At 36.2% G+C, this 27,033-nt stretch overlaps 1 protein-coding gene across 2 annotated transcripts in view; it reads left to right on the plus strand.

Moving 5' to 3' along the window:
* Positions 1–27,033, plus strand: part of SH3RF3 (SH3 domain containing ring finger 3) — a 241,542-nt gene that overhangs the window by 196,244 nt on the left and 18,265 nt on the right. For both annotated transcript variants that reach the window (XM_072414050.1, XM_072414059.1), the window contains 4 exons: positions 800–909; positions 5,783–5,953; positions 13,068–13,303; positions 15,765–16,105. In XM_072414050.1, the coding sequence (XP_072270151.1) occupies positions 800–909; positions 5,783–5,953; positions 13,068–13,303; positions 15,765–16,105 (858 nt within the window). The remainder of the gene's footprint in view (positions 1–799; positions 910–5,782; positions 5,954–13,067; positions 13,304–15,764; positions 16,106–27,033) is intronic.

Consider the following 27,033-nt stretch of genomic DNA (forward strand, 5'->3'; position numbering starts at 1 on the left):
AGGGCACCAAAGTATTCAAGTCCCATCTGTCTCTATACTCAAAAGGCAGAATGACCTACACCTGGCTGAAACAGTGGATGACCACAGATTGGTAAGTATTTTGAAAATTCATTGGAAATTAAAATTTACATCTAATATCCCTCCAGGTTAGCATTGTGTGCCTAGGGAGTATGTTATGTCTTAGGGCCTTAGGAAGGAAAGATAACTTTCAGTGTAACAGGACTTGTAAGTCCCAGGGGACTGCTATAGCTTTCTCTAGAGGGAGATTAGAGTATTAAGATGTTCTATTAATCCAGTCCACCACATCTGACAATGTAGGTAAGATTATACAGTCTAACATTGGGTTATTTAACTCCTCCATCTGACACAGGTAGGTAAAGTTTCTTAAGAAATATTCTCAGGCATTGTCCCTGCCAGAAAAACCTAGAGAAGGAGTGGTTCAGCATATTTACATATTTATGTTGTAATAATAATGATTTTGTATGTAATAAAACAATATTGAAAATGACATTTGCAGCAGATAGCATTTACCAAAAAGGATCAAAGGAGGCATTCTCACATCGTCAACTCCTTTAAAATGTTGGAAATCGGTGGTGGGTAACTCAAAAGATATATAGAGGACAGGAATCGCCCTGTATGAATGCCTAAATAGGTCATTCTTTCTCGAGCGATCTGAAAAGGGGTATCCAGAATCCAGGAACTAGAATATGTTTTTTTCCCCGCAGAGAATACAGTCTGCTCCCATATTTTCTGTCAGTGTGTATTTACTTGTGCTCTCTCTTTCACTCTGTTTATGCAGGATTCTACCACATTTGGTACTTCAGCTGGAGCAGGAGCTTCAAGTCCCAAGACAAGTACACTTAATGGAGAACAAGGGACTTCAGCAAAGGTTCAATTACCTCTTAATGTGTAAGTTGCAGCAAGTGTTTGTATATAATTTGAAATAATCCATACAAATATCTAATTGCTCACACAAGGACAGAGATATGGCTTAATTAATGTGTGAGCTGTGGGTCCATGTACGGTTATAGGAACAAGTAAGAGAATAAAACTCTTTAATATCCCCCACATTTTGGTTTCATGTGTAGTACTTTTACAATATTTGCAGTGTCCAAGTGCTATGTTCTATGTATTTATACTGTTGCATCTGCTTTAGTTTCATGTCCTGAAATTGCACTTTTTATTTGTTTTATGTTTTGCCACTTTTAGGTGCCCACTCGCGAGTTTTCCATGCATGTTAATTCATACATTACATACAGTAGAAATAGAGTCTTTGAAGGTGATTTTCTAAATAAGTAGTATTTATGTTAATAATAGGAACTGACTGTATTGTATTATTTTTTTAATAATATATTTGATAACTGCAAACATTATCAGAAGAAGTAACTTCACTACATATGTTATCACACATCTACTATAAGCATATGTTTTCATCATGACAGTTAAGGAACATAGACATAGAGATTGACTTAAAAACCATATGGAATACACCTGGGCCATTCATACCCCAAAATATGTCAATAAAACTGTTCTTCATTGGAAAGGCAGGGTCACTATATTTCATATAGGAAAAATCTTTCAAGCAATATTAACCAAGAGATTATTAACTTAAACTTGACGACCCATATTAGTGCCAACCATAGATGTGCAAAGGATACCCAACATAAGATGACTTTGTATTGAACCAAAGGTTGAGGACCATCACACCATTACACAGCTGCTCAGGGCATCAGTTAGGTACTATTTTTACAGGCAAGGTAAAATCCTACCATAAGTGTGAATCAGCTGACATGACATCAGTGCCCCACCAACACAAGCACATGTCTGATATTGGTGCACAAGCCGAATTAAAATAAAATGTCCAAAAGCATTCAAATACACAAGGTTCTCTGATATAATAAATCATACTTGTCACCTTCCAGCTCCCTATTCCTTACCACCTGTCCACTAATTCTAGATTTCCAAGATAAAAGAAACTGGACATGTGCTTTTATACACAAAGAATTCTCCAAACATAAAGGTGGGCCCAGACCAAAAGTAAAAAGTAGAATAGGTGGAGTTCCTGTATGACTGGGTGCTATGTGAAAAGTCAGGACAATAAGAGGTTAAGGTTTAGAGTGAGGGGTGGAGAGTAATAGTGGGGTGATAATGAGGAGGCGGATGTTGTAGAGGAAGGATTGAAAAAGGCAGGCAGGAAGGGGTGGTTAACAGAAGGTGAGCAGTGTTTAGTGAGGTTCCCGCGCACCCACCTTGTGTTGGGGATGGATAGTAGGGGTGAGTGTGTGGGTGTGTTTTGGGGGGTGGCAGTTGGAGTCTTAGAAAGGCAGGTACTTTATGGAGATTTTGTTGGTGAAAAAGGACTCATCTGGGGTATAGCCTCCAACGCTGGTTACAGGATTGGTGGTGAACAGCTGGTTTAAGCTGGCAGTGAGTGGTGGATGGGTGATATCCACCACTCACAATAAGTCATGGGTAACATCAGAGCTACCACAGTCAAGCATTCTTGCTTTTTAAGTGTTGATCCAGTAAACCCAGAGATAGGGTTTTCAGGTGTGGTTCCAGACATTGCACTGTTTTACAGTACCATTAGAAATTAATATATTTCCATACATCTAACGTGTCCATGATCTGATGTTACCACATTCATTGTACTTCAAAGTTACTCAATCTTCCTACATGTGCTAGAAAACATCTGATGAGGATGTCACTAGCAATAAGTAAAGAGGTTCTATCAGGATTTGACAAGGCTTCATGAGAATGCAAAGATACCCCTATCTCAAACCTTGTGGGGCCACAAATTGGAAACATTTTTATTGTATGCGATTAACAGTGATTGTTTCCTCCTCTTTAAAACATTGATTGGCCAGTTGTGCCCCAGCAAAAATGCCACACTTATGCTTGGGGCGGCACAAGGTGAACAACTTGCTATTGGTCTTTCTGAGTTACATAACCATTGGTGATAAACTACCATCCTGGCAGTTGAAATAATGTTTTTTTTTATCCGATCTTTTTGGTCTGTATTACGTAATATAAGTATACTAGCATTGTCCACCACAAACATTTACCTTACCAAAATTGGTAAGATCTTAATACTTTTTTGAACAATTTTGCTATGAATAAGGATGTAGTGAATAAGGATTTGTTTTTTATATATTGTATCGAGTGTCTGGTACCTTAAAAACCTTTATATATTTTTATGCCGACTTTTTTAACTAAACCTTTTACTAACATCATATCAGTTGATTAGTTATATCATAAGAAAATCAAGGTAGGTGTGATGGTACTGTTCACAAATAATGAATTTTGATCAGGTGTAAAGCTCAACTCTAGCAAAACTAACGGGTGAATACAGAGTTGAAATATATATAAATAATTAACTATATATGTGGACTGAGAAAAGATTTGTAGTAATACACAACCAATCACTCAGATACCTAGGCCTCGTCCCCCACCTCCTAACAGACACTGACTAGTGAGCACCTGGTTGCTCTGTCACCATTTTCTTCTGATAATTCTTGGACTTACTGAGTTGTAGTGTCAGTGCTATTTACTTTACTTTTTACTTGCCGCTACTGTTATGCTAATTAGCCTATTATCAGTGGTGCTGCTTAGGATACATCAGGCTGCAACAGCAAAGGCAAAGTACAGATGTATATATTATACAGGCTGATAGCAAGCCTAGGTTAAAACTCAGATTGTTGTCTTATAAAATATATAGAAGCTGCAATTACCAAAGACTGAAAAAAATTGAATAGTGACATAGCACTGATGCAGTGATGCAGACAATACAACAGACAGCATAACTATATTTTAAAAATCATTGTCATTAACACATTAAGATTAACATTAAAACTACATGGAAAAGTCTGACTCCCATAACTACTAGTTGTCTTTTTCATTTTTTGACAGTATAATTGACAAGCAATTGGTTGATATGGTTAATAGATCTGGTCTTGTTTGGATTAGAGAGCAGAAAATAAAAATGGTTTCTTGTTGTCTTTGTCCCAGTTCTCACTGGTGTCCCATGGCTTTTGTGATTGAGATTTATATTTACTGTGCTAATGATAGTTCATTGTATGTTTTTCATAAAGGACATTTTACCTAGGGTATAAATATTTGGAATTCTGTAGAAAGTAGCATATTGTGTTTACTATTATATGTTTTATCACTTTAATTTGCCTTTACTGATTTAGATCTGTACTTTGAAGTCAAATTCACATTTGCAGTTTTGAATAAAGCTATTTCCACTTTTGCTGAGCTGCCTGAGAGTAATTAGCTTGGTTTATTTCCATTCAAAGGTAAATTGAAACACTTGCCTTTTTTCATCCAGTTGCTCATTGACATTAATAGCTAAATCATTTTTAATGGCATAATACAATACAATTTGTGAATTGTCAATGATACACGAGACAGCACGGTCATAAGAGTGAAGGATGGAGGTGTTTACTTTTTTTATGTCTCGGTACATCAGGTATAACGTGTTACCAGCATCCATTCAAATCTACACAAAGGAGAAAAAAAATGTGAAGTATTTCATTCTTTTATATTGGGAGATAGCAACATAATTAAGGTGGTAGGGTGAGAATACGGGAAATTAATGTTATCTAATAAGTCCGCTCACCTATGCAAAATATAAGCTGGTACTTAATTTGTAGAAACAGCTAGAAATGTAGCTGAGTGTATCCAGCACTTTGATCGGTGAACCTTAGTGATCCAGCAAATCTGGAGTGGATTCCCTAATTAGCTATTTGTTAGCTGTTTGTTTTCAATCCTAGACCAGATCCATTCCAAGTTTGCTGGATCACCCAGCTTCACTGATGAAAGTGGATCTTCTCCAGCAAAGGAAAATTTTGCAACTTTTTCAAAAACATATTGTAAAATAATAATTTATATTTATATAATGATTTACTGTGCTAGGCAACAAGCCATTGCTTTCTACAGGGTCCGTTAACACTAATATGAAAAAGATGTGCATGCTTCAGGCAGATCTGCTGTATTGATCTGCAATTACCAAATAAATAATTAAATTGAATGGGGACTTTCATGTCCAGTGCATCTAGAACTGTGTGTAATTGCATGAACAGCATGCATCTAGCATAACAAACCCTTACTGCTTACCTTTATATTCTGTGTTCATTATATGTAAAAAAAAAACCCTGGCTTCTATGTAAAGCCACCCCTTCTGCATGCTGTAAGCTTCCATTTGAAGTCCCATTCACCCCTGAGCTTTACAAGAAAGTCTTACGTAATTTCAGAAACTCAGTTGTCACGATACACCATAAGCTAGAACCAATATCAACCAATGATATTTCATATTCTATCTAGAATAAAAAACGCTTGATAGTATGCAGGCAATAATTACCAATAATTGCCTTCCATTGCTCAGGTTTTTGTAACAATTATAAGTTAGCTCACATATACTAAACATTTAAACCTGGTCTGAAGTAGGTAATAGGATATACTTTCATGTAGTATTTTATTTTGTCAAAACCATGCTAGTTTTTTTTCCAGATATGCTATGATGTGGTTTATTCTTTCATTAAATGACTGACATTTTCAGTTGATGTTCTTGCTTTACATTTTTTGCTCTGAGCAGTATTGGAAAGTTTGGGCTTCCCCTAGATTGAAATGGGATAGGGAAAAGTATAAGCATATTCCAAGCTTGATTTACCTTTTGATTTATCAAAAGTAAAATTGTTTATTTTAATGAGAATGTCCATGTTTATTTTTGCCTTACATAATTTATTTCACAATATTAATACATCCTTTTATTTGTATACAGATATTTAGCCCTGTATGCTTACAAGCCACAAAAGAATGATGAGCTGGAGCTACGCAAGGGAGAGATGTACAGAGTAATAGAAAAATGTCAAGATGGCTGGTTTAAAGGCACATCTCTCCGGACTGGTGCGTCTGGGGTGTTCCCAGGCAATTACGTTACCCCAGTCTCTAGGTAAGTCACTTTCTGTTAACACCATGTAATAATATTAGCAATGTATGGAAAATGTCAGATAATGTTCTTCAGTAATTCCAAAGATGCTCTGCCTCTTTCTTTAACCTATCTGTAAAAATTGACATAGTACTGTCCTTGGAAATATGCAAAGTGCATAAAAGGCATAAGTAGTAGAAATTGATTGCATTATATTTCTTATAAAAGTGTAGATGGTGTTGATGGCTGAAAAACAGCCATAGTAAAAAAAAATGGAACTACAGCTTGTACCATGTTTTTCAATCAATTTAAAAGTGCCCAAACTACTGCTATGTTGTAAACCAGGGGTGCCCAACAGGTGGTTTGCGATCTACTAGTGGATCGCAAAGGCAACGCGAGTAAATCGTCTTTAAAAATAAACTCTACCATGCACAGGAGTAAATCCAAGGTTTTTTTGTTTGTAGCTTGCAAGTCAAAAAAGTGTGGGCACCCCTGTTAAGATGCATAAATAATTCTTATGTCTATCTGTAATGATAATGTAACTGTGGGTCTATGCCTGGCTCTTCTGTTCAGATCTGCCCCATGAAATGCCAAAAAAAGTTTTGAAATTTAAAAATTGCTGCTAATTATACAATTCTGGTCTGTGGGGATTATCAATATCCAGAAGTTGTATGTGTTTATCGCTAATTTTCTGAAAATGTAAATCCTGTCAAGGGGCATAAGAAAGCATGTCACTAAACAGCCATCTTGTATGACATTAATGGATAAGTTAAAAAAAAAATGGGTTAGTCTCAAATTAGGGTAAACTACATCCTTACTAAAATAACTAATTAAAACATAGTTCAACTGGTTAAAATACACAGAGACAAGTAAAAAATATATCCTTGAATATACAAACAACCCTAAACTCTTTATCTACCCTAGTTTAAGCGTAAAAAATAATGTGAAAAACTTAGTGTTATCTATAATTATTTCAACCGCCCAATGGTTGCAAGCATTAGTTTTGGTCCAGAGAGTGTCACAGGGTATGGGCAGCATAAGTCATGACATGACATGAAATATCTCTGAAACTCTCATAATATAAGCCTAATAAGGAAGAGCATTTTCTACATTGAAACAATGGCATTATCTACTCAAATTTAGGCTTTTCTAGGCTGCACTGTGCAAGGATATAATTCATTTATTGAATGAGCTGTATGCTCTGTAGCTGTCTAATCATGTGCTGGCACAAATCGTGTTTTTTTCCCCTTTTTCCAGTTTTCTTGCACATGCATTCTTTGCAAAGTGAAAACGTACAATGTTTACTTAGTATATTATCCCTTGCAGTATGTTTTCTTTGTTTTGCTAAGTATTTGTAAATTTGTCTTTGGCTTTACTGTTAAATGACAAAATTAATATATACACAACTTGGGGAAAAAGACAAGGAGTAAGGAAGATCTCTTCAGATTCTCACTAAATACCTGCTGTTGACACTCAGAAACTTATTTACAAGTAAAGCAGAATGTGCACAAACAAGAGAAATTCATTTTCATAGACTATATTGAATGTTTGCTGTAGTTTACTGCACTTTGCACATGATTGTAGCCTGTTGTATCACTTTGTTAAACAAGCCTACTAGAATGCTTTTGCTGTAATTTTGCTCTGCTGGAGCACTGCAGGAGTAAAATAAACTTCTATTTTCTTACACAGATGGGTTCCCATCAGAGGTCATATTTTTATGATATATAAAAATGTTTTGATATAATTTTGGCATATATTCACTTTGTTATGTAGTTGTTTTGTTTCTTTGGCAGTAAATACTTATTTTATTATCTTTCTGAATTTCAATTTTACGCTTTTAATATCAATGGGACCATTTCTCATTAGGTAAAGAAGCATTTAGAGTTTTTAAAAAGCTTAAGACTTCTTTTATGAGAAAGTATTGCAGTTTATATCATTCTGCTTTCATCACATTTTGGCAGTATCAACCTGCAAATGCCAGTGGATTATCTTTATTTGCTTGTTTAGTGTTTCAGAACTGTCTTATCTAGTTTATGTGTTTGTAATGGCATTGCGTTACTATAGAAACAGATTGTCCTGTGGGATTTATATTATTATATGCATTTTTTCACAGTTGGTACTAGTAAAAACATGGCAAACAAAATTAGTTCCAAGGGGCCACTCTATCACTAGCACTGTTATTACGTACAATTGCTGCAATTTTACATCTCAAAGACAGTATCTGTATTGCAGGTTTAAATATCACATGTATCCATTTCTAGTAACATAATGCTTACTCTAATACATAATATAAAAACAATGCATTGCTTTCATTGCCATATTTTAGTTTAAAGTGAGTTACATGACTCCCCCTTGTTTTGGTAAAAAGAGGTCCCATCTTGCTACAGATGTAAAATGTTTAGAGTTGGTTTTTATGTGCTCTGGTTAAACCTGAATATAGCTAGAATCAGTGAAAATTCCATTTATTACCTCAAGAGGAAACCTGGAAACGCCAAAAGCCTTCCAGCACCGTGGCGTAGAACTCCGACCTTTGCAGTGCTGGGTCCCAGGTTCAATTTTCAGCCGAGGCTCTATCTGCATGGAGTTTGCATGTTCTCCCCGTGTTTGAATGGGTTTTATCCGGGTACTCCAGTTTCCTCCCACATTCCACAAACATGCAATTAGGTTATTTGGCTTTCCCACAAAATTGTCCTTAGACTGTATTAATGACATATGACTATGGTAGGGACATAGCTAGTAACATGACTATGGACTTTGTACAGCACTGTAATCTGTTGGCCTTTTATAAATACTGTGTAATAATAATACCTAAATGTTCACAACAGTCACTGAGAAATCCTGTAGATGAGTTTTTGTAATGAAAGATAAGATTTGTTATGCAGAAGGCAAACATTAGGAGGACACCTCCCCCTCCACTCCCACAAGGCAGTGTTCTTGTAGCCATCATGTGTCTAGAAGGAACACATACAGGTGATCAGAATATGGTACATTTCCCTGGGTATTCAATGGAAACAATGATGCAACAGAGCAAAGTTTAAATGTGGCATTGATATTTAGTTAAACTGACATAGCTTAAGCTTAATGTCTCACGGACATATTGAAAAGCAAATATACTTTGCACAGTTACATTTTGTATGTAGATCTATTCTAATTATTGCGCGAATGTTTTTGTGGGTATTTTGCATTTGGAAGAAATGAGAAGTTTACAGCCGGGAAAGGAAATTACCTGGTGCATTGGTGAATTTAGAGCATTGGTGAATAACCAATTAAAATTTTGTTAAAAAGTGGAAAAGAGGTTGGGGCCTACAGGTGGAACTTAATGCTGGCAAAGTACATGAATTATATTTTTCATCCTAAGAAACCATAGGGAATTTTCTATTGTTTTTGTTGTTCATTGACTTACTAAAGGGCAGTTTATTTGAAATCAGCATTTAGAAGTCCTTCACTAGCACTTGGGCGTCTATAAACCATTAGTTGGCAGTGACAATTACTGCTGAATGATCTGTATTTTGTCTTAAGGTAAATGGAGATGTGAAGATAAACTCTAGCAGTAAAAAATCACCTTAATTGGGACCTTCTATCTATCTGTGAAAATCACATTACTACAAAAAAGGCATTATGACTAGTCCATGTAGTCTATTATCTAATGTAAAACTGCAGTTTTCCTACTGCCTTGGCTCTCTAATTTCCCCATTTAGGATCCAGGTATATTGCAAGCCAGTAGTTAATTTCTGACTTTCAAAGCTGGTCCACTTGCTGATGTGCTGTTTGATCCTATGCATGTAATTTAGATGGTATATATATGTTGAGATTACAAATATGCAATTAAAACATTAAAAACTTTGCATTATATTCTTTGGGTATGCAGATATGGGTATCAGATTTAGACACTATCATAGGTATTTAGATAGCTATCATTTTAATTATTTGCCATGAAATTGACAACGGTAATGTAAGGTTGCATTAGGATACAATGGCAATCTTGGTAAACCTTGGACTCGCATTCCTGAAGCTTCCTGGGATATATTACATGGTTATCCTGGGAGGCTGCAAGTAGCCAAGGATAAATTACTCTTGCAAAGCTGAAAAAGAAGGAAATGCAAGAGTGAGATAGAAGAAAGGGTGACTGATGTAACCAAACCCATATGCAGCCCCTTACAGGTTCATTGGGGGTGTGATTTCTGTAACTTGCAATATGTAACTTTTTCTCTTGCTCCATGACCTCTAACAGCAACGTACATGCTAATTTTCAGCAGATTAGTAAGTGATTCTTAGCTGTGATAAATGTTTTAGTACCTACATGCTTTATATGTGGAATGCAGGAAGGAACCTATAATCAGTGGAAATAACTCTTCTGTGGCACAGGCAGGCATTCTCAGATTTTCAGACTTTTATCAAATAAGGTAGTCGAACTGATGCACTATACCTATGAATTATTTACTAAACACAGATTAGGTAGACAGGTAGAATTTTCCTGCTTGATTTTTTTGTTAATTCCCTAATGTAAAATTTCATATTAGATTTGGAATAATACTTTGGAGAAAATAAAGCCAGACTGATTAATTTATTTTTGATCTTACAAATTATATATATATATATATATATATATATATTACCTACTTGTAAAATCAGACTTGGATGCAGGTTTTGCTTTAAGAAGGTTATTATGCATACTGTGCATTTGGATTACAACTGCAAACAAACTACTTAATTTGCATACAAACTGCTTGAAAGTTAGGCATCCCAAATACCTTTGCTATGTTTGGGGGTACACGGTATGTCTTTTATATAGCTGGAGGTATTTTATGCAAATTGTTTTTTTTTTCTAACACTAAACTGTGTAAAACAAAAGTCTGAACATTACTATTAGCTTTGTTTTTAAAGTTTATTCTAGTTCAGAACCTAAAATAGTATAGTAATAAGTAAATAAATACAGTTTTATTTGATCATAAGTACTTAATTCCCTTTGCAAAATGTTAACATATATGTAAAGATATAACAAAACAAATATTCTGTACTTTTACTATGTTGGATATAAATGAGTTTAAATCAAACTATGCTCTTACATTTATTTTAAAATGTTTAGGGAAAAAGTCCAATGTATTTATAACTGTGAACCAGGGTAGGTCTAGAGAAGGGGGGACCTTTTTACCCCAGGCCAGTACCTGTAAAATATGTGGGCTGGTAGCCCTTAGTGGAGATGCTTTACGATTCAGACACTGATAAGCTTGGAACCTGCAAGTGACACAATTTATTAATTATCCAATCTTTGCTCAGACTTTTTATAACAGTGTCTGGCATATATCATTTGACTGCCTAGAGCTGCATAAAAAGCTGATAGATGGGTTAAATAAAATCAGTACTGTTAGGTACACCTACCTTTGGATTTGCCACCAATTATTGCAGTACTACCACATACTTTGCATGCTCTGTCCATACTTTGATAGGGATTTGTTACCAAATTATTCCTTAATAGGCTAACCCTAAAGAAAAAAATAAACTGAAATCTGGTTCAATAGTCAATAACATCAAATCATCTGTTTATATATATATATTTATTATTCCAAATCTATTGATGTATGGTAAACACTAGTTTGAGAGTTTGACACAAAAGTTATCTTACACTGTATCCAATTAGATTTGCAGAGTTGTAGCCTTCACAAATAAAAGTAACGCATTTGTAGGCTGCATCAGTGTTTTCAGACAATTTGGGGTAAATATTTGTGTGATAAATACCAAAATCCTTTATTTTTGTTAAGTACTATCTATTTAGAAGATCTCCTACTAAGCTACTTCCCTAGAGCTGCAGTGAAACATTCAATCATAAATAAATGAAACTGTAACTATGTAATGGGATTAAAGCTATGGAGAACAGCTTATATTGTATGGCAGGAGATATAATAATGTGCTGCAAGAAAAAAAGCTTGCATGAAATGGAACTGCACTGAATATAATAACACTATTTCTTCGTAAGATGGTGCATAATTGTGGACATATTTCAACAAGATAGTAATATAATAAACTAAGCTGTTATTTTAGTATAGATTTTGTTATTTTGTACATTACTATGGAGTAGTTCTTTATTAAAAACATTACATTGCAACTTTTATACTTATTTTTTTTGTTTGTGCGTGGGTCATATTGTTAGAAGTATACTCCTTATACCTGCAGAGAAGATCTACAAATCATAATCCCTCTACTTTACTACCATAGCTGGGTAACTTTAAAGCTAAAATTTAATCTGTTGATATTTTGCTTTCTGGGGTTCTTCCTCTACTCCTTTATCAATATGGTAATTTTTTAATAAATAAAACTGTTTTGTTTTTATTGTACACATGATTGTATACATCAATGTAGGTGTAGGCAGATCATTTTTGATGGAAGGGACTGGAGAGGTTCAATGCAGAGTTGTCAGAAAACAGAAAGGTGTAGTAATGTCCACATAAAGTGCTGAGCCTCATTGACTGAAAGAACTAGAATAACTTGAATAAAAGGGGCAGTCCAGAGACAGTTCAGCTGGGTAGGAAAGGTTTAGATGATGCTCTCACTCAAATAGTGAAACCTGCCAAGACAAAAACATCCAGGCCATCTTAGTAATCATGTTTATATGCTCCTAACTGTCCCCTATTTTGAGGGACTGACCCTGTTTTGGCTCCAAATCCATGTATTCCTTTGTCCCTGATTTGAAGTGTGCAATTTACCGTAAATTTCAATTATTATTTTGTAAGTTATTATAAAGGAAAGTTAGTAAACTTAGTAAATGTTATGTTCTTTACAAATTTGCTGCACGTTCATTCACAGACCTTAGTAAAAAGGAATAGAAATGTAGAAATGTAACACACTGGAGAATGATTCCATTGAATGGGATGGGCAAAGGTGTGCATAATAGAACGTGGATAGTGGTATCTGTGCTCCCACCTTAGTCTAATAAAGTTTTATCTCTGTATAAAACTTTAGAGTGTGGCCTTCATTTCTGTCCACTTGGCTGGCTAGTGGAGTGAAACCTAATTTTACTTTTTATTTCAAATCAAAATTTCCTCTTTCAAAAGAAATAAAATGCATGAGTAATATTCTTTTTTAATGCATTTGTGGCTGTGGCATTTCTTAGTTTGCATATTGCTTTGTCTCCCTGGTACAGGATGCCTGCTGGACTTCTCCAGGCTCGTAATTGTGCTATGGGAGTCCCAATAGCAAGCAGAAGTTCTCCACATTCTTCACATTCACCCTCTGCTGGGCTAACAAACTGCACAAATGTTGTCAGACCAATGCTCCCTATTACCGTACCTCATCAGTCTCCAACCTCCTCTCATAACAGCACTTCTAAAATGTCTGCTCAGCAATCTGCCAACCAGTCAAGAACAGCTATGCACATGGGTAAGTGCGCTGACTCATTGGTAACCAAATAATGATGACCATTTGGATAGGTTAGTAATATGCAGAATTAGCTACACTTTATAATTTAATATCAATGTGTTGATTATTTTATATTCATTATAAGAAAATTATTTTTAATTATTTTGATGGCAATGGTGTGTAGCTGCGGTATATGCCACTGTAATTATTATTATCATCAGCACTTAAGGAAATCATCTCTCTTGATTGAAAGAGCACTGCAAAATGTGATACTGCTATTTCATATTTTAGTGTGAGTAAAACGTAACTTCCCAATGAATTCACAGCCAGCAGTTGTTTTCTCTAAAGAACAATATCAAAATGTAGAACTAATTTCTTCTTTGTAACAACAAATTATAGACAGTCTGTTTCCTGAAATATAAAGCCAGGCTGTTTGCTTAGGTTAACAGCATTGCAAATTTCATGCATAAGTATTAACATTCTTTGGAGTTTTCCACATCCCAGTCTTACACATCCCAACACAGTTTTACAAATAACTATGAAGCCATGATTGTATATGTATCATCTCTTTTGGCTGTAAAACCAAAGAGATCAGTGGCAACAGACTTGATATAATTATATAATTGGAGTGGTCTTTTGTACCATATTCTCAAAATGAATACACTTTTCTCTGAAAGGCTCCAAGGTTTGTTAGAAAACAAGTTAAAAAGAGTATCTTTCTAGGCAAGTTCCAATAATATATTACTGTTAACAATATCCAACCTTTACAAAATGCTCATATCATAAAGGATTGAAACAAAAAAAAAATGCTCATATCAAAAGTAACGTTTTACATATAAAGAACACAGCTGCCACTGCCTAGTAAAAATGTCTGCCTATATTCTAAGGGTAGGTATACCATGGAAGTTTAATAATGCTAGGCTTTATAAGAAAGAACAAGAAAGTCATTGTTGAAACAATCTCATTTAAAATCCAACTTAAACTTTGCAAAAAGGTACCAGCAAAATATGGAAAAGGCTCCTGGGTCACATAAGGCCGAAATGTAACCTTTTAGCGTTATATATAAAATATGCTGGTTTAAATGTATGTGTGGTAGAAGAACATCATACCTTATCATCCTGGAATATTAATCCCTACAAAGAAATGTATAGGTGCTAACATGTTAAAGCAGGCATGTGGAAAATGTTGCAGGATTCAATAAAAAATTGATAGAGTTAGGAAAGTCCTAGGTATTCAAAAATGATTTATGCCTGAGTGACCCCTGCCTGCACCCAAACTAAAAAGTCTATCTTGTTTGTTACACTGACCCCAAAACTGGGCAGATCAAACATCTTCTACAAAGTATCAAGATAAAGACATCAAACCAGTTCAACAATGACAGTTTACATATTCTCTTAGTATAGGTAAATGCTAGGCATTCTGGGTTTCATTTTCTTCTGTTAAAGTATAGTGACTGATCATGCAATTAATTATTTAGTTTAAATCTCCATGCTTGCTGCTAATTTAGAAATTGTACAGTTCATGAGCAGGTAAGAATTAGGAACAGGATTAGCTAAAAAAAGTTTTACTTTATAAAGATGATATAAAGGAGACCTTTTTCAAAAAGAACTGAAGATACACTTTAAAGACCAACAATGGAGGCAGGAAGTCTCTTGACTTCCTTAAAAGTACTTCTCTGGTATTAAATGAGTTACATTGAATCCTTGTCCACCCAAATATACAAGTTAGCCACTGATATACTGACCAGATTGTGTCAGTATTTTCCAAGAAAAACGTGCAGAGTTTACTTGATCTGCAGCCAAGGTCTTTCTTTAAAGAGCCAACTACAACTCCAACCTCCTATATTGTGTAAATAATGCCAGAGAGTTAGTAATCAAGTTGGAGAAGTTATCAAATGTCTTGGAATGTTATGGTTAGCTCCAGGTTTTAGAGTGTTTTTTAATAATACCAGGAGGTAATTCATTTTATTTTGCATTATACTTTATATGCAAATCCAAGTCATTATTGTAATTTAAAAAAATATATTGTATATAAATAATTTAAAATATGATGTTGTAAGTGAACTGTTAACACACCAGGAAGATGTAGGGGACCCAGGAACAGCAAGATAACATTACAAATAGCATTCTACTGTTCACACAGATTTTAAATGTGAATAAACTGGTTGGCTTATCCTAAATTATAAATGTAAAATAAAAACAGCAGGACAGATTTTATAATATAGAGTTGCTAATAAAATGTAAACCGACCAAATTCAATCATCTCACAATATTCTTATTTATAATTAGCTTAAGTGTTTTGGGCTGTACAGTGACAAAAGTCATACTTTCTTTACAGTATTTTTGCATTCTAATCTTTACCATAAGGGTTATCATTGAACATTAGTATTTAACAGTAAATGAATAACAGATAAACTTTAGAAAAAGAATTTTGATATTTAATGATGCTTTTGCTTATGTGTTTTTTACTCTGTTTCTATTAGCACACTCGTCAGCACAACCTCAAGAACGTCCCACAGCTACTGTATCACCTATAAGGACTCAAAATTCTCCATCACGACTTCCAGCCAGCCCAAACAGGCCACAATCCAATGTCTCTCCACAACACATGCATCAACAGCAGCCAACATCTGTACAGACTTCTTCCCCAGTCCACTGTGCCAGAGGATTAATTCCCCTAACATCAGCTGCAGCTGCCATCACACCACCAAATGTTACTGCTGCCAACATTAATGGTGATGCTGCCAATGGATATGTGAACTGTCTGCCTACTGGAAGCCCAACAAATACAGGCTGCAAGGCAGAAGAGAGGAAGACTGAAAAAGTAAGTTTGTTTTTTAAAGTTGCCTGTGTTATTACAAAAGAAAGTAAGTGATACCTTGGCTAACAAAGATAATTTGTTCCGGAGTCACACTCGTTAGCTGAAATCTTTGTTAGCCAAAAGGAAGCGAAAATTCAGCTCAACGGACTGCAGTTTATCGTGCATCCACTAATGCATTCGTTAGCCGAGTCCATTTTCGTTAGCCAAGGCTGAAACACAGCAGTGAAAAATCTTCGTTAGCCAAAAAATCTGTTAGCAGGGTCACTCGTTAGCCAAGGTATCACTGTATTTTATACACTACACAATACTGAAAAAATGCAGTCAGAAACTTTTAAAGTTTCAATTCTTAAGTATGTTGACAAAGTTTAGGAATAGTGCAAGAGGATGCAAGTTAATTGTTGAGTTGAATGCCACTGGGAACTCTCATGGGTACAATGATTTCCTAAGTCAGGTACCAGTGATTTTTTGGTCAGAATCCCTCTTCAGATAAAAGATATGTCGCATATTCTGGATAAATAATATTTTAGAAGTTTTTTGCTCTGGGTCCATAAACTGGATCACAATGCGTATAAAAGGGATAATTTACTCTAAACTAGAACAACCATCTATAAACAAGAATGGCACTATCCACCACCCCCAATTTTTGTCAATTTGATTAAAATACATACCTTCGATCATATGTGTCCCATCAGTCATGGTATAATATTATGATAATTGGATTTTGTAATTAGAACAGGGTTCACAAACTGTTCTATCCTGTTCTTGGACAATCAACATCTGTAAATTCTGGGGTGTATTCTTGACAGCTATTGGATCTGTAAAGCTGCCTATGGGAGGATTAAATGTATTCAACATTCGAGAACAAGTCAAATAATGTCTCTACCTAAACATAACAGGGACATTTCATGCTGTAAAAATATAAAGCGAGCAGGCTCATAAAGAACCCACATTTCTGTTTCAATAAGTTTTTATTGGTTTTTCAAATAAAAGGGTAAACATGAAACATAGAACATTTGAGCTGGGATACATAAACAATGAAAACAACGCATTAAAAAATAATATAATAAAAAAATATAAGAATAAGAAATATGAAACAGATATACAAAGGTGATCGCATGAAAAGAGGGAGTTCCTCAGGCGTTCAATAAACATTATGGATCCAAAATTATATAGTCACTGATAATCGGTAAGGTAATGTCCCAACAAAGAAGAAAAATAAAATATAAGTAAAGTCCACCAGTCTGATGCAAATAACCTGAAGTAAATTTGTATATTATATATTTTGGAACTAAAGTGTATAGGTGTGTACTGTTTTACTGCAGCATAGAATATGTAATGTCTTAGGTACTGTTAGTGTATCTTTAAACTTGAAGACTTACAGCAGAGTTATGAAATAAAACATCACGCCTGTCAACACTGAGATCACTTGACATTATTGATATAACTCTTAATTAGGCAGAGAGGAGACATGTGGTTTCTTGGTATGCATCTGTGCATGATGTTCTCAGATTCCTAATTCATACCTTTTCGTCTTTGCTGACCTTCAGTTACAAGCTCTCAGGTTTTAGATAACGTGTACAATTATTTTCTAAAGGCATAAAACATTATAAAGATTTAAAGTGGGTTATAGCCCACCTGGCATTTTGTTTGTCATAAAGTTTCAGCGAGAGCCAGCTGGTTCATAGTGTTTAATGTTCATTTTATACATCTTTGTTTTTACAATTAGATGGGTTTTGCTGCAGTGCAGCAATTTACCAACTTTTCTGATTCATCTTAAATGATACCTTCATGAATTAGTCTTCTTGTATGATATCCGTATGCTAATTTCTCAGAGCTTTACAAACTACATCTGTATATCTGAAGATTGTGTAAGTTGTATTATTATTTTTGTACAAAGTTACTTATTTAACATTAACACTTTTTTTATAGCCTTGGTTAAGAAGCATATGGCACTACTTATTTAAATCACTTTTTAGATTGGAGAGGACATATAGCCATACCATTTTCATGCAGGAAAAATAAAATATCCTAATATTGGTAAAGCATGGTGGGCTTCTATGTCTTCTTTTTGAAAGTGCCAGTTAACTGGTTATCATGCTGACACTCTGGATTTAATATTTGGAGTTACAGAGTGGGAAGACAAATGCTGATAAGGCAATTAGTGATAAGCCAATAAGGCAAATGGAAATAAGCTAATCTTCATATTTGTTTATGGGTCAGTAACTTAGGCTATGTACACACATAGGATGATTGTCACTTGAAACGATCATTCATAATTTTTTCCAGTGATTGATGAATGAATGAGCACTGTACACACAGCTGCATTTTGTTCTTTGGAGTAGGGAGAAAGGGGGACAAGGAAACAGCACCCCACTGTCCTCTCCTTCATTGAATTGCACATTGGTCATTTTAATTTCGTCGTTCAATAATCCACCAGGATGGATCAATGAATGACATTGGGGGACTGCAGTACACATATCAGATTCTCCTGAGCACATCTAGGGCAGTGTTTCTCAACCAGGTTTCCTCCAGAGGTTTCTAGGGGGTCTTTTAGCATTTTGTGCCTCTAAGGTCAGTTTAACTGACCCCAATGATCTTTTTGGCTATCTATCTTTCCACTGACCAGCAATGCAAAAGTCATTCTTCCTACTGACCACCACACTAAGGTAATGTAAGCTCTGGATATGCTGTGGATATAGTAATTATAACAGGGGTTTTTCTGCAGACCTGAAAGTTATTTTTGGGTTCCCTCATTTTAGGAAGGTCAAGAAACCCTGGTCTAGGGTAACAATTATTTGACGTTTGTATGCAGCCTTAGACAGTACTGAAGTTAATGGGTCAGCATAAGCATTCAGACAAATCCTTTTATCAAAAGGTTAATGATGACAGTTTTATGAGAGGTCTACTTCAATAATCTGTAATCATGAGGAATTGCTCTCTGAGAAACAGACAGACTGAGCCTTCATACTAGTTGGGTCATTTTCTCCTGCAAGTGCAGAATGCTGAAGAGTATACCTTTATACTACATGGAACTCTATTTTTAGGAGACTGACAGGGTCACTTTAAGCCCTGTGTGTCTACATTTAACCCAGTATAAAGATACTGGAATTCAGACTAGTGTAGGGCAGGTAGCTTAATATTGTTTTATTTGATTAGATGCTTCCGCAAAACTGGAGGCTTTGCTAGATTATGACCTAATGATGTGTTACTTTTACCACAGAAAATACATCTCAATGTATAAAAATATTGTCCTTTATTGGGCTTTTATTATTGTCATTTCTCATCTTGGTAATACAAATATTTTTTGTTGCACAGTTATTTATTCTGACCTGTACAGAGTCTTCACTTTGCTTCATTCTTGTGCTTATTATAGTGCAAATACTCTGAGTATGGCCACAGAGTAACAGATAAAAGTAAAAGAAGGCAGTAGTGCTAAAAATACAATTTTAAATATAAACTGAAATATGCAGTCAGCAGCACAATGCAAACCTCAGCAGATATTTACACAGAAATCATAAAATATATTACTTCCTTTTTAAAAATTATGCCTACACAGAGCGTCGGAACATACATAATAATTTTCGATTCTCCATTCAAATATTTCTAGACCACAGAGGCAATTTTTGTAAAAGAAACAGAAATCTACATATCAAGAAAAAATGTAAATAGTAATCTAGTATAAAAGAGAATCGGGTATTCAGATTTTTGTAAAGGTGATGTGCACGGAAATTGTTGAGCTGACAGCTATTCCAATGCATTCTTTGTGGCAAAGGTGGTTATAAATTGTATAGTACAGATTGACCTGTTTTAGTGTAATAATATATTGCAGAAAAGGCCAGTTTTAGAAAATGTGCTGGTAAATGGTAAACTTGGTGTTTATTATTAATCTTAGGTTTATAGTCAAGACCATATTATTCCATAATGAATCGCCACCGTGGACCAAAGGAAAATAGTAGTGTGACAAAAGCATAATCCATTTTACGTCATTAATCTAAGGACTCTGCCATACTACAGATTCAATGTGAGTTTTACATAAAATAGGGCATTGGGCTGTGTCTAAAATCCTAACTAGCTCCTTTACATAAGAGCATATTATTAGAGGAAAATATACTGTGTTATAGGGACACTGGAGCTTTGAAGGTAGACACAGAGGACACAGAGAGGCTACTGAAAGACAGAAGGATTATGCTATCAAAGACAATGGGCCTGATTTGTTTAGGCTCTCAAAGACTGGAGAGGATAGAGAACCCTGGTGATCCTGCAAATCTATTCCAGGTTTCCTGGATCACCCAGGTTCACCTTCAATAGTCTATCTTCTCAAGTTTTTGAGAACTTTATTAAATCAGACCCAATGTGCCATATCAATATTTTTACTATTGCATAATTATTTAAATCATTAGCATTGTTACATGCATTTTAACATTCTCCTTCCTTCTCTTCTTATTGTGTCTACTTTGCTATTCCCATCTATCAGTCAGAATCCAAGAACAAGCACCCAGAACATATGTAACATATGATAGATTAAAGAGTACTGTTGCAGGCAAGTGAAGAAATGACTACCTCTTATAATGGCTTTTTATTGACATTGGGGGCAAGAGTTCAGAAAAAAGGGCAAAGGCAGTTTCAAACACATTTTTTGATTTCTGTAAGATAGAACTCAGTAACTGCTAAGATGTGCATGCATTTTATGACACAGAAGAGACAAGGAAAACAAAAAACACAATGGTATCAATGTCTTTAAAATCTCTCCATGTAAGAGCAGCCATGTCTGCCAAAATTTTTCTTTGTGAGAGGAGCAATGCCCGCCCTGTATAGGAACCACAGCTATGGTCAATGAGGGACTATGCCTGTCCTGTACAGAAGAGAGGAACCATTTTTACCCTTCGTCAAAGCTGTGCTGGGGGAGAGGAGCCGTGTCTGGCATGTACTGGACCCACAGTTATAGTCGGCGAGAGAACCATCCCTATCCTTACAGGAACCATGTCTTTCCTGTATACCAACAGCAGCTTTGCTGTGGTATAAAAGCCATATCCTTCTCATGCAGGAACCAGACTTGTGCAGTGTGCAATGGGGCATTGGCCCTGATTTATTAAAGCTCTCCAAGCTTGGAGAAGATACACTTTCATCAGTGAACCTGGGTGATCCAGCAAAGCTGGAATTAATTTTCTAAAAGTCATTAGCTATTTTTTAGCAAATGTTTTCAGTTCTGGACCTGATCCATTCTTGGTTTGGTGGATCACCCAGCATCACTGATCAAAGTGTATCCTCTACAGTCTTGGAGAGCTTTAAAAAATCAGAGCCATTGCCTGTCCTGTATAGGATCCCAAATAGTCCTGTGGGCGATGAGCCATATCTACCCAGTCAGAGTGGACATGTCTGGTATTTAGCGGACCCACCCTGTACATAGACCACTGCTGTGCTGTGTGAGATGAGCTATACCCATCCTATACAGAGACAACAGCTATGACATGGCTGAAAAACCTACTAATCACCCTCTTCTCCAGCAATATAGTTTGATCCATTGTATCGTATCCTGTGCACTTCTTCCTATAAGCCCAATTGCGTATTAATCAGAAGCACTGAAATCAGACTGGCATTCTTAACAAGTTCTTCTTAACACTAATTAAAACATATCTGTTCAGGGATTGAAGATCTTTAAGGCAGTTAGTGATTTACTTCTTACGTTCATTCATATTTAGTACAATCATTCTGATTTAAAATCTAACATTGCTGTGGGGGTAAAATGCAAAACCAGCCTTGACCATAGAGGAGTCTTTAATTATATTACAGTTTGTACTTTATAAACTCTTTGTCTGCCAGGAAGGCTAACAGCTTGTTTTGTCTCCAGTCAATTATTGACATTTCCATTTGCTAAACCCTAAAATTGAAAATCCTGCTGTTAAAAAAATGTCTAAATGTTAAATCTGTTTTGCTGGATTATTTGTGGATATACTATACATTATTATTTCTTGTAAATAAAGTTTAGAGTCTAATTATCAGCTTGGTCTGCTCTACCAGTTTGCTACCATTCTGAAACACATATAAACAGTGCTAGCAAGGGGGGACTGTGTTGTGAAGTTAGGGCCATTTTCAGACATTCATGGTTAGCCACTTCTGGGCGCCCCCTTTATGTAGGTAGGGGTAAGTGGGTAGTTTCAGAGTCAACTACAGTGTTTGACAAACACCTTTTTGTACAATTGAGTGTGCTTAGAGTGCTGTTGACTGCACCAAAAGCCATTATGGGTCATCTTCAGTCCTCTAGCAACAACCGCAAAAGCAACCACAGCTTACTGTGATCGGAATGTCTTTCCATAGATGTCAATGAAAGCATTTGGCCACTCAAAGATGGCCAGAAGCTACATATCACATCCAGAAACTGTGCCCCAAACCACTGCAACTACAACACAATTTAATGCAAGCATGTTCTTTCATACAGTTGAAATACTCTAACACGCACAGGTGATGAACAAACAACAGGTCCTAGGCAAAATGCTGGCAAACAGGGATCATCCAGCAAGAACTGTAAGGAGATGCAGCCTTAAAGTGGAAATAGGCCTAAAGCGTACCTAAACATTTTCACTTTACATAAAAGGGTAGACAACAAACAATTAAAAATGTTAATTATTTTTTATTTTTTTAAGTGCAACACCCTTTTTTTAAAGCACCTTTCCTTTTAGTCTTGATTGCTGTGGATGGCAGCCCAGAGCCTCCCGGCATACCTACTTTACGTATCCCAGAAGGCTCTGGGTGCTCCATCTGCGCATGCCAAAATCTTAGGCATGCGTAGAAGGGGCACTTTTCTACACCACATGTGCAGTGAGATCAGCATTCTTCTTTCATCCCCTTTACATCAGGCACAACATCTGATCTTGCACCTGCGCAGTTCAAGATCAGTGACATGCCAAGAAGACACATGTGAAGAATGAAGACGGCAGTAAGTGTAATTTTTTTGTTTACAGCCTTTGATCCCCCCCCCCCCCTGCTCTCTGACCACCACTTTAGAAGGAAATAAATGTTTAGGCTTAAATATAAATAATGCCCGGCATTGTAGGGGATAATGCCAAAGCCTGCAACTACAGCACAAGCACTGCCTTTGACTAATTGCATGAAGAAGCAGCAATCAGCATAATTCCTTTTAAAATCCTCCTAGACAAAAAAAAAAAAACACTTAATCCCTGCCGTGGGGGTGTCATGATAATCACAAGACTGGTTTTACAGTATTTCAATTCTTTTTGCAGGTGAACATTTCAAACATCTGTATTAAGCTGTCTGCCTGAAGCCTTATTTAAATGTATTGTAAAAATGGTAATTGTATGTTAATCAGTAGTGTTGGTCGAATATTAATATTATTAAACAGGATTTTTATAGTGCCAACATATTACGCAGAGCTGTACAATTAATAGAGATAGCAAATGACAGACTAATACCGACAGTGATACAGGAGGAGAGGACCCTGCCCCGAAGAGCTTACAATCTAGAATATCTCACTATTCAATTCAAGAGCTATTTGATCGAATAGGGCGATATTGTTCGGGTGATCAAACGTCGAATTCGAACACCATTAAAGTCAATGAGGGGAAAATTCGGGTTATTTTTCAGGATTGTGTAGAATTTGCTCTTGCAGCCCTAGCGTAACTATAGTATGTGTTCTTGGATAGAGGTTCTCTATCTAAGAACACAGGAGTTCCACGGGAGCCGTCAGCAGGGTTTACCTTTCCTCAGCCAATCACAGAGCACTAGAGATGATGAATAGGTAGACTTGTCCCCATTTAACCTCTAGTGCCCGGGGATCCCACACTGACAGGAGGATTCCCATGGCTGTGCAGTTGTGGGAATCATTCTGTCATTGTGGGATAACCTGTAAAAAAATAAAGGTTAGTTACAAAAAACACACACGTTCAATAAATTACTTTAACATTAAAGCCCTTTTTTTAACACACATTTTTTTACACATGAATTTGCAGTCAAATCCCGTGTTTTTCGGATGGGGTTCATCCAAATTCTAACAGCCATATTCGGGTCGAATATAAGGACAACCTGAATTTAAACACCAACACTTGTAATCAGCAATAAAAGTTCTTTAAAATGACAGCTGGTGTCTGTACACTAAGGTATGACATGAGCTATTCTCTAGGGTTTCACTGGAATTTCACTTATAACTGTGTTAGGAATAGTGTGCAATGTACATCCAAAGGGAATTGCAACAGGATCCATTTAATTTAACAAAATGGAATACAAAATATTCCCCAACAATTATGACTTGTAAGTTCTGGTAATACACATGTAACATATCTGATGATGCTTCAAATAAATTGCCCGAAGGTTACATGTTCCCACAGTGCTGGTAGTTTTCCAGTTGGGTACCAATTGATTCATGCTTCAATCATGTTGTCTTGTGCCTTGGCTTCACCTGCTGCAAATGTCACTTCTGATGAATGGTCAATCTGACAGCTGCCACTGTTGTCAAGTGTTATGATAAAGTAGAATACAGATTTATGTAAAAGAAAATCATTCCTCTATACCATGATTTTATCTTCTATGTCTCTAACATTTCTGAAAAGGAGATTTTTAACCTTCGCATAGCAAAACAGCTATAATATATTAGAAATGTTTATTGAAGGAAGTAAAGAGTCAGTTCAGCCAAAACAAAACGGATCTTTTAGTTCTTAGTAGATATTGGTGAGTTCATTCAACACTGGCTTTGTGCAATTGCTCGGGGATTTTAGTGGTAAGACTGATTCCTGATACTGATTTCCACTGAACATATCCTTGTGTCTTTCGTGCTCCCTGTTAGAATTTTCATTTTTTGTGATGAATTTGTTAGAAGGAAAAATGCTTAGTTGGATAAACAAAACCACAAAATCATACCACAAGAGTAAGCTAGAACAATCCGGCAGGGTAGTTAGCTGGCCATCTTCTAACTAAAATCTAAATGTTAATAGCAGCTATCCACAAGATCCATATGATGAATATTAATCTCCTACTCAGAACAAAAGAGTTACTCATTTATTTTCAAGTAGTTTATGCATCCAGTCACTTCAGACGTTACTAAATTTATCACAAGGGTCAATGACCTATGTCTAACACATGAAACAAATGAGTTGGCATGAATTTATATATTTTTTTTCTTTAATTATACTGTGCTTTGAAAAAAAAACATATGTTGGTACTGCGGTTAAAATGATAATTAAATTAGTAAAGGAATACAGCAAAAATCCTCCCATTCCTTACTATGATTTGTGACTGTATAGCATGGGGGGACTGTTTAGCTTACATCCACTGTAAGCTTTCCACATTGTACACCCACCTAATTACCTCCACTCACCCTTTAAAGAGAAAGTGTGAAATCTGTCTCTTTCACATATTGCTTTTACTGCATGCTACAAACCACAATACAGACCTCAATTATTTAAGGTGAAATTTACACACGTGGGTGAAGAACGTACCCAATGCCCCTGATTCATCAATAAAATCCGCGCTCGCTGGAAGCACGAAAGTACGCGCGGCCAGCGATCGTGGTTTACCGCGGTCTGTACTCGAGTGTGCGCGTACACTCGCCTCACTGCCAGCCGGATTCCTGCCTTCACAATAATAAGCAATAGGGGGCGCGAATCTGCCAATTAAGGCGATTAGATTTCAGCTGCGCGATTAAGGAGGATCTGTTAAGCTCAATGTTAAAAACATTTAAACAGCGCAAACATTTTTTTTTAGGGCTATGGATAATGTGTGTGCCATTAGAAAGAATGATTTTTTAGGGGAACAGTGACTTTTATTGCAGGCTCGCCAGTGTAAAGCTGCCGGAGATGCGCGGCTCCGGCCGCGAGCTTTTTCAGTTGCTGAATAGCGCGACGGCGTACTATTCAACAACTGAAAAAGCGCGAATTCAGTTGCTGAATAGCGCGACGGCGATTCTGCTTGATGAATCAGGGGCAATGTGTCTCCTATTAGACAACTCACTTTAAAATTTCTTTCTGGCTACTTTACTTTAGTGTCCTTTAGCTATGCAATTGTGGAAATCCTTTGCCATAAAAATACATTACAGAAATAAAAATGTTGTCAGGTAGACACAACAGAAAGTATGAAGAATTATCTCCCTAGTGGGGGAAGACCCCTTTCAGACGATTGTCATTCTGATAGTTTTCCCAATCAGATTATTCCCTTACGTTCAGTTGGGACAGAGACAGTAAAATTAATAAAATTATAACAAGATAAGTTTAGGATGTTCCTTTGGATACATTTTAAGCTGAACTTTGGCAGATATAAAGTACAGAAAAGTGATAGATGGACTTGGTAGCTCTCGGCCCTCACTGGGCCCAGACACACTTAGTTAGACAGCCAAAAAACAAGGTATCAGAATGTCAGACGATTCTGGCATTGGGGAAAAGCCAAAGGTCAAGATTGGCAGCAAGCAGGCAGAGCTGTAAGCAGGCAATAAATGGTAATCACAAGAGGTGCGGGGAAATCAGGAGATCATGAAAGTCACAAAAAGTATTAGGAGGTCACAGAAGATACGCAGGGTCACCGGAAATACTGAGGGTTTCTAGAGGGACACAGGGTCACGGAAGATGCATGGGGGCACACGCGGTAATTGGGAATGCATAGGGTCAAAAGAAATCAGTCGAGACACATAGTATAACTAGGGAACACCAGCAGACGTTCAACAGAAGACCTGTTGCTAAAATGAGGAAGGTTGTGTGTTGATGTGCTGATAGGAATAGAAAGAGGAGTGACAAAGCGATGATATCAATACTGTGCTGCTTCTCCTTTTAATGTTGAGTCTCAAGGTTACCCCGGGGGCACTAGGGAGAAAGTCAGCCGTACAATGTTTTCTCATTGCCACAGCAAGAAGACCAAGTGAACACTGTGAAATTCTGAGTAAGAAGAATAAGTAGCTAAAGAGAAACTTTGAACTTAAACATGTTTTTTTAAAA

The sequence above is a fragment of the Pyxicephalus adspersus genome, chromosome 1 (assembly GCF_032062135.1).
Source record: "Pyxicephalus adspersus chromosome 1, UCB_Pads_2.0, whole genome shotgun sequence".
Classification (NCBI taxonomy): Eukaryota; Metazoa; Chordata; class Amphibia; order Anura; family Pyxicephalidae; genus Pyxicephalus; species Pyxicephalus adspersus.